The sequence below is a fragment of the Coloeus monedula genome (genome assembly GCF_965178545.1).
Source record: "Coloeus monedula genome assembly, chromosome: Z".
NCBI lineage: Eukaryota > Metazoa > Chordata > Aves > Passeriformes > Corvidae > Coloeus > Coloeus monedula.
This window is the reverse complement of record NC_138822.1, coordinates 24,187,375-24,201,172: the sequence shown is the minus strand read 5'-3', so window position 1 is coordinate 24,201,172 and position 13,798 is coordinate 24,187,375. Positions and strand designations below refer to the sequence as shown.

The window sequence follows — 13,798 nt, the reverse complement described above, 5'->3', positions numbered from 1 at the left end:
CTTCTGGTCTGAGAGTTCTCCAATAACTTGAAAAGAGGATTTTTACAATGCCTCTCAGGAGGGATGCAGCAGTAACACAGATCACTGTGTTCTTGTAAGTATCTCTGCAACACTACAAAGGAACTGTACAATTTGATCCTGAGGTAATGGTTCCTGATCTTAGCTTCCTCCACACTGTCTTTTCAATAAACTGGCCTGGTTTGCTGCTGCTGGTCATAAATTTACACATCTTATTTAGCAGAGGGAAACAAGCATCTGCAAGAAGTATAACAATTGTATTCAGCACATTCCTATCCAATATCCTATCTATCCTATTTGGCTGGGAGACAAACTGAGACTTTATTTATAGATTACCTGCCCAGTATGTGGTCTACATCCCCAATTTCTGTGCACCCCACCAGGGGTCACTTACACCACCCTACTGACGTTCCTCAGCATGGGGGGAAACAATTCTTCTATTATAATAATTTTAAATATTTACACACTGCACAGCCACTCTTTTACATACACACATATACTCACTGGTATATATATCTAAAACATTTTGCAAAAACTGACTACATTGTGGGGTTTCCAAGCATGAAAAAATCTGTAGCCTTCTATAACACAGACAACTGGAGGGCCTGTGGAGGAAAAAAAAAAGTTCCCTCTAAGTTTAAGCTCTCTTTGCTCTCTCCAGAGATCATTCACTAGCTTCAAAATACCCATTTTTGACATTAACTAAAGCCCTCTTGGAAAAACCCACAAGTTAATTTAGTTAAAAAAGCACGTGTTAAACCAAGTAGTACTTAGAAAGAGCATTGAGTATTTCATGTGTAATACATAGTTACTCAGATACAAACTTAAATACTTATTATGTAAAAAATAAAGTGCTTTCTATTGGGTCCCAACGCAGGGACATTATAAAACATTTGAACAACTGTAAAACAAATAGATACATAGAATACTGAATCAAACATACATGAAAACAGTTAACATCTAATCTGGTGGATGCCCCAAGACAAAACATTCCTTCATATACATGGTATATACATATATATTCATCTTTACTCAATATATTATGACAATATACATTTCAAAATTTTGTTACAGTCCAAAAAAAAATCCTACAAATATGTCAGGAACCAGACTCTCAATCTCCACACAAATATGCAACAAAGATCAAGCACAGAAGTCCAAGACTGACAAAGAATTTGCTATCCCTGCCCACACTACCACCTCCACTCCTGGGAAAGATATGCCAGTGCTCTTTGCTGGGGTGCAGTGCCTCCACATCCTGCAAGGCACTGTGAGCAGCAGCTGTGAAGTTGGCATCGCCAGTGGTGAGTAGATCAAATACACACGAGTAAAAATAGATATCCTTCACAAGCATCTTCTCATGGCATTTGGTGGTAGCTGTTTCCAGTGTGTACCCTGATAGGGGATGAGCTGCAGCACCCCAAGGAAGCAGCTTTCCCACCACAGGCAATGGCAAGTTGCCACTCTGATCAATACGTTCACTGGAAGGGCAGCCATTCACGCACAGCTGCAGATCCTGGCTTTCCTCGTAGGCCATGACCAACTCCTGGGGCATGCGAATGGCCAGGGTCAGGTAGTGCCCAAGCTGGCGGATATACACCGTGGTCCCGATGTACCTAGCATGCATCTCGATGTATTTGCCACTGACTTTCTCCACGATGTGCAAGCTCCTGGTGTTCCCATCTCCTCCACTTGTTGTACCATCAACAAAAGCTGCAGGCAAGTCATTAGTCACTGCTTGATATACTTTCTGATCTGTACAGTCTTGGTATGATTTGAAGATAATAGTTATCTATGGGGGAGGGGGGAAAAAAAAGCAAAGTTAGCGGAAAAAAATCATCACGTCAACCCCTTTTCCAATTTGTAACTGAATATATCTGGAACTGCTCACTACCTTAAAACTTGACAGCTGTCCACAACTCATGCCTAAGGAAAACAGCCTGTAAATGTGCTTAAAGCAGTATTTTACTAGATGGCATATGTTAAATTTGTTCTTATGTTGGCCTGGAAGCAAGACTATTAGCATGTGGCAACAGCCTTGAGGTCAGGAAAAGAAAACACTTTGTATTTAATTAGGCATCACAATTACCTCCTGCCTGACAGTTTCTTAACACTTTGGAATGCATCTGGCAATGACAGAGAAGCGCAAGGACCCAGTAATTCCCACGGTGCTGGCCACTACGGCAAAACCAGAATGAGACCATGCAAAATCAGAGAAAGGTATAATCAGGACCAGGAAGAACAACTAGTCAAATAATGACTTAGGGCTCCTCAATACATTAGTCCTAGGAACTGGGAGATTTGACACTTCGAGTCCACTGTTGCTAGAAAAGGTGCCCACAGAGAAACAACGCAAGACTGAAAGATACTCAAAGACATGCCTTTGAAGAGTGAGTAACTTCCAATACCAAAATCATTATCATAAAGCAATTAATTTTTTTAAGATTAGAATTAGCCTTTTAAACCCTTCTACTTGTTAGAGTAAGTCGCAACAAAAGAAGCAGCAGGTTGTCCAGCCTTACTTGAAAGTAATGACTAGGCTATATGGCAGACCAAGTTTGGAGTGTCTAGCAACTTTTCCTGAAACAAAAAATACAATGAGAATTCACATCTAAATATTCAAACAGATATGCTACTGCCTTTAGAGTTCTAGAGGGGAAGGACTTCTTGAAAAGGTCAAAAGACATTTTGCACCAAGAATAGGTATTTTAGTAATTCTTGTCATCATTGACTGATTATATAATATTTGTTACAGTCTATGATTTAAGCAGTCTGCTAAGAGACTCAGGTTACTCCAAAACATATCAGAAGGAATTTTTAAACTAATGTTAAACTCAAAATCTGTTCCACAGCAACCTCACATTTTAGTTTCAGTTAACCACCACAGTTCTGCACAACAACTTTTATTTCTGCCCCTCTGTTTTAAAGTAAGAGCTAGAGGTTAAATCAAGCGTAAATTACAAACAATTTGAACAAAACCTCTGCCCTCACTAGCCTCACCTCTCTATACCACTTGTATAAGACACAAGTCTTTCCACCTGTCTCCTCCCCCTGCAACAACTTCTTCTTTGGAGTATGCAGACATACCCTACACAATATTAGATTTATTTTCAGTATTTGGTTTATCCCAGGTGGTTGATGCTTTGTCAGTGTTTGTCTCACAACACAGACAATACTTACTATTTTGACTTCATATGTTCTCACTAGTGAGGACTGGATTTTTCCAATCGTTTTTCCTTGCATTAATCAGTTATACAGCCTGAGATGTATCAGCTATATAGCTTGAGACCATCTGTACTCAAATAATTTGGTAAACTGATGTCTGTGAACAACAGCTGAGCTGGAATGCTTATGCCCAAAATCCAGAAAATGCACAAGTGCCCCTGTTGCTGTAAAGAGCACCTCACAGCTTTGTGCTTAGTAAAGTAAGCTCAGCAACTACAGGAGAGAAACTTGAGGTCTTTCAAGTGATTAGTATTTCTGCATATAATCCAGGCCATAATGCAGTAAAAGGCCTTTTATTTTGCGTAACACAGTTTGGATGAAACAGACTTCTATCTCAGCCTGCTCAGACAAAGAAGCATTGCTATTTCCTTGAGCACATTTGCATTGTTCTGCACATCTCCAGAAGTAAAGCTCTAAGTCTCCTTAGCACTTGAACAAGCCTGGAGTCAAAAAGTGTTCATTGTTTCAATGAGACACTGAACTGGCTGCTTGCTAAAACATTTAAGCAAGGCACCTGCCAAAATCTATCAGGAAACAGCTACCCAACTGCTCTCTCCAGAGCTCCCTTGTTTCCAAGAATGAAATGCACACAATTTCAGAACATAGAGAAAGAATAAGAAGCCTTCACCCTAATTAAAGATTAGCAATAACACTGGATGCTGAATGAGAGCTGAAGGACTATTAGATGAAAAAAGGCCTCCATGAACATTGCAAGGACACTCCAAACAGAGAATCAACAGAGACCAGTAAGATTTTCAAAGGACACACATGTATTTAAACCTTGCAGCTCAAGGCACTGGTTTCAAATATTCTGTTGTCTGTCATGTGACATCCATCTAATCCATAGGCCAAATCAGTAAAACCAGAGTGCTGGATGGGCTTTGCCTTATCACACACTCCTATCTCAGTATCATGCCCTGGTACTGACAGATACTCAGAACCTGTTGCAAAGGGAGATGAAGCAAAATTTCATTGCAGAGTGTTCTGTCTTTAAATTTTCAAGGTAACAGGGAGCATTAAAAAGTGAAAATGGTTATTTCTAACAAACTTAACACGTTATACATGTCTGTGTACCCACAGTACTTTTCACACTCTGGGTCCCAAGAACACCTTCACAAAGCTGCTCATGCAGTACTATTTACAGACTAGAGATTAGCTGCCCTTTCTAAACTTAAGATAGAAAAATCCAAATGCCAAAATCTTCATATGAAGAAAGATTTTTGGAACTATCAATGTATCAGCCTTGTTCTTTGGGAACATACAGAGCTCTTCTGCAGTGAGGCACCCTGAAAGATGAAAATAAAGGTTTCCAGAGGCTTATCTGAGGATACAATAAACGAACATCAGCTATAGTAAGATTACTAAACCAAAACAAACCCCACACATACAATTTGCACACATACAATTTCATTTTGGACTTCATCATCCCACTCCTACTGCTGCCAGTACTGATGAGTACACTGATCACAAAGCTTTCTTAAATTCCACTGCACATGCAAAACCTTTCAAAGACAGTGTTACTGAGCTGTAAAACTGCAACCTTAAAAACAACATTTTCAACTCTTGAGGTCTTGTACTTGTCCTCCCTAGTGCCACAATGCAATTAAAATGATGAAGGTATCACTATATGTTTGTTATTTTACTATGCATTTCATAGAATCCTAGAATTGTTCGGGTAGAAAAAGACCTCTAACATCATGAACTTCAACCATTATTGTAACACAGGTGAGCTTAGGGAGGAGTGAGTGAAAAAGTGCTCAGTGGAAAAGGACCTAGGGATGCTGGTTAACAGTGGCTAAACATGAGCCAGTGTGGGTCTAGGGGGCCAAGAAGGCCAAGGACATCCTGGCTTGTGTCAGACAAAGTATAGCCAGCTGGACCAGGGCAGCGGCTGTACCCTGTACTCAGCACTGCTGAGGTCACACCTCAAATCCTGTGTTCAATTTTGGGCTTCTCACAACCAGAATGACATTGAGGTGCTGGAGCGAGTCCAGAGGAGAGAAACAGAGTTTGGAAGGGTCTGAAGCACATGCCTCATGAAGAGAGGCTAAGGGAGCTGGGGGTGTTCAGCTTGGAGAAAAGGAAGCTTAAGGGAGATCTCACTGCTCTCTACAACTCTCTGAGAGGAGGCTGTAGCCAGGTAAGAGTCAGTTTCTCCTCTCAAGTTGCAAGTGACAGGATGAGAGGAAATGGCCTTAAGCTGTGCTGTGGAGCTTTAGATTGGATATTAGAGAAAATTCCTTCACTGAAAGAGCTGCCAAGCACTGGAGCAAGCTTCCCAGCCTCTTGACTCATCATGCCCAAAAATGTTTAAAAGGCATGTAGACATGGCACTTACAGACCATGTTTAGTGGTGGAATCGACAGTTTGTGACTGGACTGGATCTTAAAGGTCTTTTCCAACCTAAATGATTGTATTATAACCTCCAAAAAAACTGTAGTATAAGCTACTTCTGCAAAATAAGACAAATTCGTCTCTGCCTTAGGCAAAATGTCCATGAAGATGAAAAGAATAATGACATGTGACCAGGTACATGATCCTTCTACTTCTTAAAACGTTTAGAACATTTATCTTCCAGTTACCTTTCAGCTGTTTTTCTACTACACTGTTCTTACTCTGCAATGATTTCCTGAAAAATTGAAACCATGCTACAAAAGAGATATTTAAAATGTTTTGACTTTGGGAAAAAGAACATTTATCCCCAAAATTCCCTTACCCTGCTCACAGCACCAATTCCCAGGTTCCAAGGCTTATACCCAATAAATTACTACAGTAAAAAGCTCTGTAGTTTTTTTTCCTTCTCTGTGTCCTTAAATTCCCTCTCTCACCCTCAAGCTATCTATTATAAAACACCTGGACAGGAAAATCTCCATTTCCAATTAATGCAAACAAGAAGATACCTCCAAACAAGAAGGAAAGCTTTCCATTGGCAAGCCCAAGCATCTCTGCCTCATTTGCTACTCAGGGACAATTGCTCTAGTGATATCCTGTCACAACAGCAAAAGGCAATAAAGACTTTGTACCCCTCCAAATAAAGCCCACAATAAATAAAATTTCAAAAACCCCAACCTTCTATTTAATGCACTCTACAATACCCTTCCACCTGCTCCCTGTAGACACAAATGTAGACATTTATTCTCAGGGAACTGCAAAACCACTTCCAAGACAGGGAAGCTCTTATCTAGAGCTGGAGAAATCAAACATAAATAATGCCAGTGACCTACTCAAAACCCATACAAGAAGTCTGTCAGAAAGAAAAAGAAAGAAGAGCTTAAACTCAGTTTCCCAGTTACTTGGTGATGATCCTCCTTCTCCATCTGAAAGGCCCTAGGATCCTATGCCAAGGGTCATAAGCACATCAGGCAAGCTCAAAAAACCTGGAGTTTCTCTTTTCAGCTAGACCACAGAACACAGCTTTTGTCCATGGTGAAAAACAGATGTTACTATGGGTAACACAAATACGCAAAACACCTACAAACTGTCAAGAGCATTTTTATAAGTACACAACTCTCACAAGATGTGCTCTTCCAATTAAGGAATTCAAGGAAAAGTTTTCCTGCTTTTTATACTTTCATGCCAGCGCACAGTGAGGGGCAGGGGAGAACAACACACTTTTATTCCTCACATTCTTACTTAAGTATCGTCCTGGCATTCTCTTGTCCTTTATGAACTTTCTGGATAGTCCTCAGACTGCTGGGGGTTCCATAGTCTATTAGGTTTTGGAGAGAGAAGAAAACTTCACACATAATGTTGCCTTCATTACCAACTGCCTCAAAGACTGGTACACCAGAAAGCTAAGACAAAAGTGAAAAGTACTAACTCCCTACAAGGGCAGGTGATGGTTTGTACCTTTCAAAAGGACAATGGGGTGAAGATTAAGCATTCTGTTTCTATGACTTCTTAAACCACTTCCCCTAAAAAAACGCATTCAGGAAAAACTAAATCTTCTACTCTTACTGTCCTTCCTTTCATTAGGCCTGCTTTAGAGTGTACTAATTAGGTTAGTATTTGCTTTGGCTTCTGTACAATTTAAGTTCAGCATATATCTTTGTTTTTATTTCCTGCTAAACATCTATTTCAAATACATACAATGAAAAAACAGCCAGACTAACAAAAAGTAACAGTCTGAAAACTTTTCTTATGAAGAAGGTAGAAGACCTTTTGGCATGCTCTCAGCTAGGGATTACACTATGTAGATAAATGTCATGGAAGTGTAGCTCTTTAGAAGTCCTTTAAGCTAGCCTGTGGCCAAAATCAGTTAAGTACACTCAGCAGCAGATAGTCAATCATAGTCAAAATGCAATACTTGCAGAGGAAAATGTTACAGGAATGAAGTTAGCAGAAAAGCCTTTTCTATTTCATTTATAGTAGCCTGCTCGTACTAGAAATAACAGAGTCAAGAGAATGCATTAGAGATATTAAAACTTATTTTCTAAGTCACTTCTACATTCAAACAACCTTCATTGTCTACAACAGGTATGCTAAGTTCTGTTATCTGCCAAAAAAAAAAGAAAAAATTCAAGGACTGTACAACATGTAAGCTATATCAGCATTAGAGACATTTCTAGTATCGCAAACCATAGATCTTGTTTTATTTAATTGCTTCTGCACACTTGGCTGTACTTGGGCAATGACAGAGACTACTACAAAAGAGGAAAAAAAACCATTTTACCCAAGTCAAGAAAAACACAAAAAGAATCCCTATTGAGAATAAATAAAGACACAAGGCACACCTTTTGAAACCTTTTAAAAAATACTTTCCCTCAGTATGTACACACATTTACTCTTGGTGTTCTCTTCGTTATCTCTTCAAAGACATATACCAGCATAACATGCTACCACAGTCAATCATTTTCAAAATGTGGCTAAAGCTAAGATCACCTATCTACTACTAACACACCCTAGCCATCCACACAATTTGCACACAAGAGTCTCAACTTTTTCCTCTACTGCTATCGGAAACAAGAAATAAAGAAAATTCTGCAAGAGTTTAGCAAAACTGAGGATAAAACTTACTGCAGATTACAAAATCCAGGTTTTTCTTCCACTTATTAGGAGTCTCTAGGTAAAGCCACTGGAGCGGACTGCAGGGGACATAAGTCTGTTTTGCAAAGCTTACTCATGTAAGCCTCATTCCCTTACTTTATATACCTTCAGAACTCATTCATAATGAAGACTGTTTTTGAAACAGACACAAGTTAAGAAAATGTAATTCTGAGTTTCAGTCCAACCTCTGTTCACTCATACAAGCATTGCCACTAGTAAATACTTCAGAATCCAGCACAAATTTAATAGTAAAACCGATTTTCCCATATTAATACTACTGCACAACCAACTCCACAGAAGACGCATAGGCTCTACCCTACTGTGAAAGACAACTCCTGCTTCTGACTCCAGTAATTAAAAAAACCTACTTCCAGGCTTAACAACACAGTGAAAATTCTTTGGAGTAGATGTCTTGAAGCTGTGTACATAGAGCCTGACATAGCTTGACAATACAAGAGCTACACTACCACAATTTTTAAAAAAGCCCTTTCACTCCAAAAGAGGTACGTGACAACATCAGCTTCAAATGCGTGCTTAAGTAATTGATGGACACGCTACCTGCATTCAGCACAAAGAGCCAAGGACTTTTCTTAAGTTAAAGAAATGGCATCAGTTATCAAATACTACTGGATGTATTCCTACTCTAGACACCTCAAGTATCTGAGAGGAGTGCAATCTTAAGTCCTGCCTGTTTCAACAAGAGTTTAACATTCTTGGCACAATTTTAAGGCCACTGCTTGTTTAGTAAAGCCAAGGTACTAAGTCTTTCTCACAACCATATAGCTTGCTACCTCCTCTCAATTCTTTGCAGTTCCCCCTCTTGTTTCTTCTCTGAAACATCAGTGTTTTGGTAACTAGTTTTTTGTGCCAGCCACTCCCAGTATTATTTGTTTTCTACTGTTATAGCTATGCAATTTAGAAAATTAATGAAAAGCAGACAAACGCTCTTTCCTTCTTTAAGTTCCCTTCCAACCCAAAGCATTCTACGATTTTTTGAATTTCTAATTAGTGCAGAGACAGTCACAGATGTACAATAATCTAATAACTGTTTAAAGTATTACATCAGTATCCATACAGGCTTGTGTGATGACACGCACAGGTTTTTTGTCATGAGCAGGAGCAAAGGGAAGAAAAAACCCTGTTTTGTTTGATGCTCAGAAAATAAGATACTAAGTGTTTTACTTTTTTATACTATTGCATAGAAGATTCTCAAGCTGCTACACTTCTTTACCTGTTAAGAGCTAAATGACTTACTTAACTATCTTGGCCTGTTACTTCTCCATGCATGCACAGTGCACAAAAAAAAATCTGTACCTTATTCGTAGCAGTAGCACTGGATCCTGGGACCACAGGCACATTGGTCACTTGCACTGATAAGTAGTTATTGTCTATAAGGGGCCAAGAACCTTCCACTTTGCATGTCTGGAAGTTATCCTTAAAAGTCCTCAGATGAGGATCCCCAAACAAGCCACAAAACAGGTAAGTGGGAGGAGGAGTCTTGTCTCCTCCCTGATGTTCTCTCACTTCTGTGTGGCCACTGTAATTGCAAGGATCATAGGTCATTTCAGGGTTGGTGGAGGATGTGGGTCCATCTTTGGTACAGTTTCTCTGGGTCATTAGGTCACCGATCCCAAGCACTGCAGAATGGTAGACTAGGTTTCCACGGCATACTTTGGAATTGCGATAGGTACACACAGAGTATGCCCGCAGGGCCTTGCAGAACTCCAAATCAAAGTCCTCAAGAGCCGCGTTCAGATGTGAAGTGAAGGATACAAAATCAGTGGTGCACTTCTGGATTCCACAAGATGTGTGCAGTTGACAGTCACCTAAGCACAAAACAGACAACAGAAAGACATAAAGCAAAGCTCTTAAGTGGCAATACCCCTTTCCACTCCCACAAGTACTACAGAAAACAACTTGAAAGAAACTTAAAAGTGCTCATGCACTAGGGAAACATTGCATTTTAGAAAGACAAGAGGTTGCAAGATAGAAAGGTAGCCATGGAGAATATCTCAGAGGCTGAGAGGACTGATGATGTCCTAATCCATTACCTCATATTGTCTAGATGAAAATTAAGAGCACTAGATCCTGTCAAGTATAAGCTAAAGATTTCTTTCCAGACACCAAGGTGATGATGCAATTCTGTGTATAAATTAATCACTTAGTCAGTAAGGAAGTCTCCATTTAGTCTTTCAGTGCTTTACACAAGTTACTGGATTTTTATATAGAATTCTGCCCCTCAAAAGAACGTGGTAAAGGCAACAAAGTAAAGTTGTTTAGATGTTTGGACATATCTAAATGTCTAAAAATGTTTAGACAAAAATAAGACTGACTAAAGCAAAAATCAGGTTCTCTTCCAGAAATGAGGGTGGGGGGAGGATGGTAGGCAAGCAGACAAGCAGATTGATTAATTTCCCTGGCACTGCCATAGCTAAAGCTTCACTGCTCAGTTTTTTTGGGACTAGTGTGTGAAAACACCCAGCTTTTTTTATGCTCTCCTTGTCTGAAGCACAAGTTTTCACCTAAGGTATGTGTACATTGCAGTAGCTGTACCTCTCAGAACATAATTCAGTAATAACACAAGGGGAAGAGAAACCCTCTCCCCACAAAAACCTCAAGTACTTATCAGATGTATACAACTGCTACACAGTTCAGTTTACACCAACAAACCAGTTAGAGTTTATCTGATGACCTGATTTCCACAAAAAAACACATTAACATCCTCACAAGCAAACGGGAGTTTTACAGTTGTCTCCTCCACAGTCTCACAATTACGATCCGAAATCACTCCAGATTCTCATGGCAGTTAACAACGGCTTTCTGAAGGTAACTTTTACCCAAGAACTTACCAGGACCAGAAATTAAATTAACAACGCTAAGGGAAACAGAGCCACACTTTTCACCCAGGTTAAAGCCAGGAGGACCCTCATCTAGGAAGACTGCAATCCCTGCCATCCAAAGAGAAATTGGACCTTCATAAAGAATGTGTGCACAACTTCATTCAACAGCTGTCCAAGCCTGCAAAACTATGTACTAAAATTCATCTGTGGGGACATTTATCTGTCATTTCTCGCTGTCATCAAACGGGATTTGAACACCACAAAAATGCCAACAAAGATAAAATGGAAGAGTAAAAAAAAAAAAAAAAGGAAAACGTAATATATCTATGAGAAGCTCTTGAGCCACGAGAAGTGGAAAATAGGCTGAATAACAACATTTCTCATTTTTACATAGTTGTTTTCTGCAATGGACCCAGTGACGAGAGGATATCAGCAATTTCTTTGCCTACCCCTTAGCTGACCTTCCTGAGGCAGTACTCACATGACTTACTCTGAATATCTGTACCATGAATTTATAAGGGCAATATATTTTGCCAGTGATACATAGCTAACACAAATCTCCTGTCAAAATCCCAAGACAACACAAAGCAGAATGAGGAACTCTCCACCTACAGCTATGCATGACCATGACTTGTGTAAGCTGAAAATTTCCTTGTGCAAGAGATATATACCTCTGAAAAATACAGAAAAAAACCCCTAACAACAATCAACTTCTGTGTTTTCAAATACACAAAAAAGACCCGTGCCAAGCAAAATGACAGAGGGAACGCTGGGTTTAGAGCCAGACTTTCAAAGCATCAAAACTTTTATTTCCCTTCAGTTATATTTGTAATATTATTTTAATCACAAATAAATCAGGCTAGACGAGCAAGTCTGTCAAGTTATCAAACAGCCGAATAAATCACAGAATCTCAGAATTTTTAGGGCTGGAAGGGACCTCTGGGGATCATCCAGTCCAATCCCCCTGGTGCCAAGGCAGGGTCACCTAGAACAGGTGACACAGGAACGTGCCCAGGTGGGGTTTGAATGTTTCCAGCGAGGGAGACTCCATGACCTCCCTGACAGCCTGTTCCAGTGCTCTGCCACCCTTAATGCAAAGAAGTTCTTCCTCAAGGTGAAACTTTTTGTGTTTTAATTTATACCCATTGTTCCTCCTCCTGTCGCTGGGTACCACTGAGTTTGGCATCATCCACCATCCTCTCGGATGGAGATATTTATATGCATTAACGAGATCACCTCTCAGCCTTCTCCTCTCTAGACTACACGGGCCCAGCTCGCGAATCCCTCCTCATGAAAGGCTCTACCTGAAGAAAAAGGACTCGACAGCTCCTCGCGTCTGCGGGCACACGGCTGCGCTCCCATCCCTCCCAGTCCCGCTCCCCGGTACCTGCGCCCAGCAGCAGCAGTCCCAGCGCGGAGAGCAGCAGCCGGAGGGCGGCGAGCGGCGGCTCAACCCTGGCGGCGCGGGAGGGCGCAGCGCTCCCCATGCCCGGCCATGCAGGTCCCCGGGCCGGCGGCAGGACGGCGCCGCGGCATGAGGCGGCGGCGGCGCGGGCGGGCGACGTTCTCCAGGCTGCTTCCCCTTCCTCTTCCTCTTCCTCTTCCTCTTCCTCTTCCTCTTCCTCTTCCTCTTCCTCTTCCTCTTCCTCTTCCTCTTCCTCTTCCTCTTCCTGCTCCTCGATGGTTCCCGCGCCTCCTTCTGCTCCAACGGCGTGGCCGCAGCGACGACCACGGAAGGTGACACGACGCGTACAAAGGGACGGACCCGTGATGGGGGGGGGACGGGGCGGTGGCGGCGCCCGCCCCGCCCCTCCCGCTGAGCTGCGCTGCCTCCTATTGGCTGCTCGAGCTGTCCGTCACGCCCCCTGGCGGTAACGACCCGTCAGCCGCCGGCCCCGCCGCCGGCTCTGTGTCACAAACGGCCGAGTGCACCCGCCCAGCAAGCCGCGCCCCTGAGGCGGGAGGGTCCGCGGGAGGTTGCCAGGGGTCGCGTCGGAACAGGGCAAGGAACTGGGCCGGGACAGGGAAGGGAACACAGTCGCGATTAGGGCAGGGAATACAGCCGGGACAGGGCAGGGAACAGCGCCAGGACAGGGCAGGGAACAGCGCCAGGACAGGGACGGGAACAGCGGGAGGGGAGGGGAGGGGAGGGGAGGGGAGGGGAGGGGAGGGGAGGGGAGGGGAGGGGAGGGGAGGGGAGGGGAGGGGAGGGGAGGGGAGGGGAGGGGAGGGGAGGGGAGGGGAAACAGCCGCGATAGGGCAGTGGCTGGAAGGCTGCTGGGGGGAAAGGGCCTGGGGTTCTGGCTGGCAGAGCTGAACATGAGCCACCATGGACCCAGGAAGACAAGAAAGCCAATGGCATCCTGGCTTGGGTCAGCAATAGTGTGGCCAGCAGGACCAGGGCAGTGACCGTCCCCCTATACTCAGGACTGGTGAGGTCGCACTTCAAATCCTTTGTTCAGTTTTGGGCTCCTCACGTTCAGAAAGATATTGAGGTGCTGGAGGGAGTCCAGAGGAGAGAAATGGACTCTGGGGAAGTGTCTAAAGCACAAGTCCTATGAGAAGCAGCTGAGGGAGCTGCGGGTGTTCAGCCTGGAGAAAAGGAGAATCAGCAGGGACTTTCCTGCTCTTTAGCACTCCCTGAGAGGAGGTTGTAGCCAGGTAGGGGT

General features: G+C 42.6%; 1 protein-coding gene across 1 annotated transcript; it reads right to left on the bottom strand.

Annotated features, from left to right (window-relative positions):
• Positions 1–887: 887 nt before the first annotated feature.
• Positions 888–12,632, bottom strand: RGMB (repulsive guidance molecule BMP co-receptor b). The gene is made up of 3 exons (XM_082301100.1): positions 12,517–12,632; positions 9,604–10,115; positions 888–1,810 (listed from the first exon to the last, which is right to left on the bottom strand). Exons 1-3 carry the CDS (start codon positions 12,614–12,616, stop codon positions 1,133–1,135), a joined length of 1,290 nt encoding a protein of 429 aa, XP_082157226.1. The 5' UTR covers positions 12,617–12,632; the 3' UTR covers positions 888–1,132.
• Positions 12,633–13,798: the final 1,166 nt, after the last annotated feature.